The 2,500-nt window shown below is 45.9% G+C and overlaps 1 protein-coding gene across 1 annotated transcript in view; it reads left to right on the top strand.

Moving 5' to 3' along the window:
- The window catches only part of cep104 (centrosomal protein 104), a 55,733-nt gene that overhangs the window by 26,488 nt on the left and 26,745 nt on the right, over window positions 1–2,500 (top strand). The window contains exon 13 of the mRNA XM_031566875.2: window positions 2,150–2,326. Coding sequence (XP_031422735.1) covers window positions 2,150–2,326 — 177 coding nt within the window. The remainder of the gene's footprint in view (window positions 1–2,149; window positions 2,327–2,500) is intronic.

The following is a 2,500-nucleotide window of genomic DNA, read 5'->3' as shown; positions in this document are numbered from 1 at the left end:
TGGCTCAAACAGCGACGGATGGTGTGATCTGACACTGATGTACCTTGACCTTGGAGTTCACCTCTAATCTCTTTGGAAGTTGTTCTGGGCTCTTTGGTTACCATTCATGTTATCCGTCTCTTCAATTTGTCATCAATTTTCCTCTTGCGGCCACGTCCAGGGAGGTTGGCTACAGTCCCCTGGACCTTAAATTTCTGAATAATATGTGCAACTGTAGTCACAGGAATATCAAGCTGCTTGGAGATGGTCTTATAGCCTTTACCTTTAACATGCTTGTCTATAATTTTCTTTCTAATCTCCTGAGACAACTCTGTCCTTAGCTTCCTGTGGTCCATGTTTCAGTGTGGTACACACCATGACACCAAACACCACAGTGACTACTTTTCACCCTTTAAATAGGCAGACTGACTGATTACAAGTTTGAAGACACCTGTAATGCTAATTAGAGGACACACCTTAGTTTAACATGTCCCTATGGTCAAATTATTTTCAATCTTTTCTAGGGGTACCATCATTTTTGTCCAGGCCAGTTTATTTTTTTATTTTTTTTATTATTCTGTTGAACCACAAATTAAAAAGCAATGTCTGATTTTCATTAGTTAATTTTCAGTAAATTTGTATTTATTATTACTTTTGTCAGTTTCAAGTTATTTCAGTGACCATTGTGGCTTTTTCTTCCTTTAACGGAAGGGTACCAACAATTTTGTCCACGTCTGTATATGGCTAATCGCTAAAGCACTCCCCCGGCATTCTTCCATTTTTAATTTCCCTGCTATCAGAAACACAGACACACACACACACACACACACACACACACACACACACACACACACACACTCAGAAACACAGAGACACAGACAGAAGCAGCCATGCGCGCCAGCTTGACCAGCTTGCTTATTATGGTATAGGTTCAAAGGTCATAGTAGATCAAGGGGTATGCTAGTCCATGGTAGTCTCTCATGCCCCAGTTTGCCAGTGTTAACGTGGCAATTGGACAATCTTTCTTTGAGATGATGCTTAATGATGTAAGCGATCGGTGAGTAATACATTACACATATAAAGCGTCTCTAGTTTCACTTACTGAGGTACATGGTAATGGAAGGGAAGGGAATTAATATGAAGACTTGGACATTGTACAGACACACACACACACACACACACACAAATGTACACACTCACACGTTGCTACTGACTCAGCTAGATAAACACACTCTCACACACAGAAACCCACACACACCCTACACTGACATACACAACCCTGGCTCTCATTTTTTAATACCGTCACAGAAAGTGTGCACTCTCTCTCCCTCTCACATTCACGCACGCACACACACACAAGCAGTCTCTCTTTCACACACTCATTAAAAGGTGCTTACAAACTCTGCCAACTACCTCACTCTCTCTTCCTCTCTCTCCCACACACACACACACACACACACACACACACACCCGCTCTCCTCTGCCGCTGATGCTGACGTTAGGTCAGTGTCCTGGCAGGCTTTGGTCCTCTTTAACCCGCAGTGTGAGTTGGCTGGCTGCGTGCTGAGCAGTCAAAGGCCCTCTGTGTGTGTGTGTGTGTGTGTGTGTGTGTGTGTCTGGGGTCTGTCCTCAGATGATCTGGGCTCCTCCTGACTTCACCGTCAGCCGCGGCCCAGAGGGAGCCTGCTGTGCGCCCCGTTAGCACACTCATGACGAGAGAGGGGACAGATTACTCACCCCGACTCTGACTTACGGGCAGCAGAACGGGCGGAGGCACCAGTAGCAGATGACTGTGGAGCCGGGTCTCAGTCAGAGCCAGATCCTTCTGCAGTGTTAGCTATCGTTAGCAATAGCGTTCTTCACGGAGGACATACAGGACAGGATCTCATAGTTATACAATAGAGTTGCCTCATCTCCTGTAATGGCTTATTTTATTAAAGTGGTGAAATATATATATATACAGTATATTAAGAAGAAAATGAACACACACATACACACAAACACACACAGACATTTACATATCAGATACTACCAGTGGATGAAATCACAACTTTTCCCTCTTTCTTTGCTGTTACTCTTATATGGTTAGGAGCAGAGCCAGATTCTGAGAAATGTTTTGGATGTGCTGGATTTGTTTTGCATCTGACGCTGTTGTTCCCCTCCGGTGCAGGAGATGGCGCTGTTTAAGGAGGTGCGTATGCTGCAGGTGGTGCCGGGGGAGCTGGTGAAGCCCCTGAAGGGCAGCGCGCCGGTGCGGCTGGCCCTGGGCCGCGTGGGGCTGCTAGAGCGCCTCCTGCAGGAGATGGGCACACGCGACTCCGGATTCACCCTCGACAACGTCATGAAGGTACGTAGCAGCCCTCGTTAGCACCTCCCACAAACCGCCAAACTTGTCATGAGGGTATGAGGAGGACTTGGCTTGGGCCTATTCCAGATCTCATTGAAGCCGCTTTTCATAGCGGTAAGTTATATATGTGCTAACATATGGCAAATACTCTCTCAGATATTCAAAAAATGAGTG

This window comes from Clupea harengus, chromosome 4, assembly GCF_900700415.2.
Source record: "Clupea harengus chromosome 4, Ch_v2.0.2, whole genome shotgun sequence".
NCBI lineage: Eukaryota > Metazoa > Chordata > Actinopteri > Clupeiformes > Clupeidae > Clupea > Clupea harengus.
Note: the sequence above shows the minus strand (reverse complement) of the source record. Positions and strands in the feature narration are given on the sequence as shown.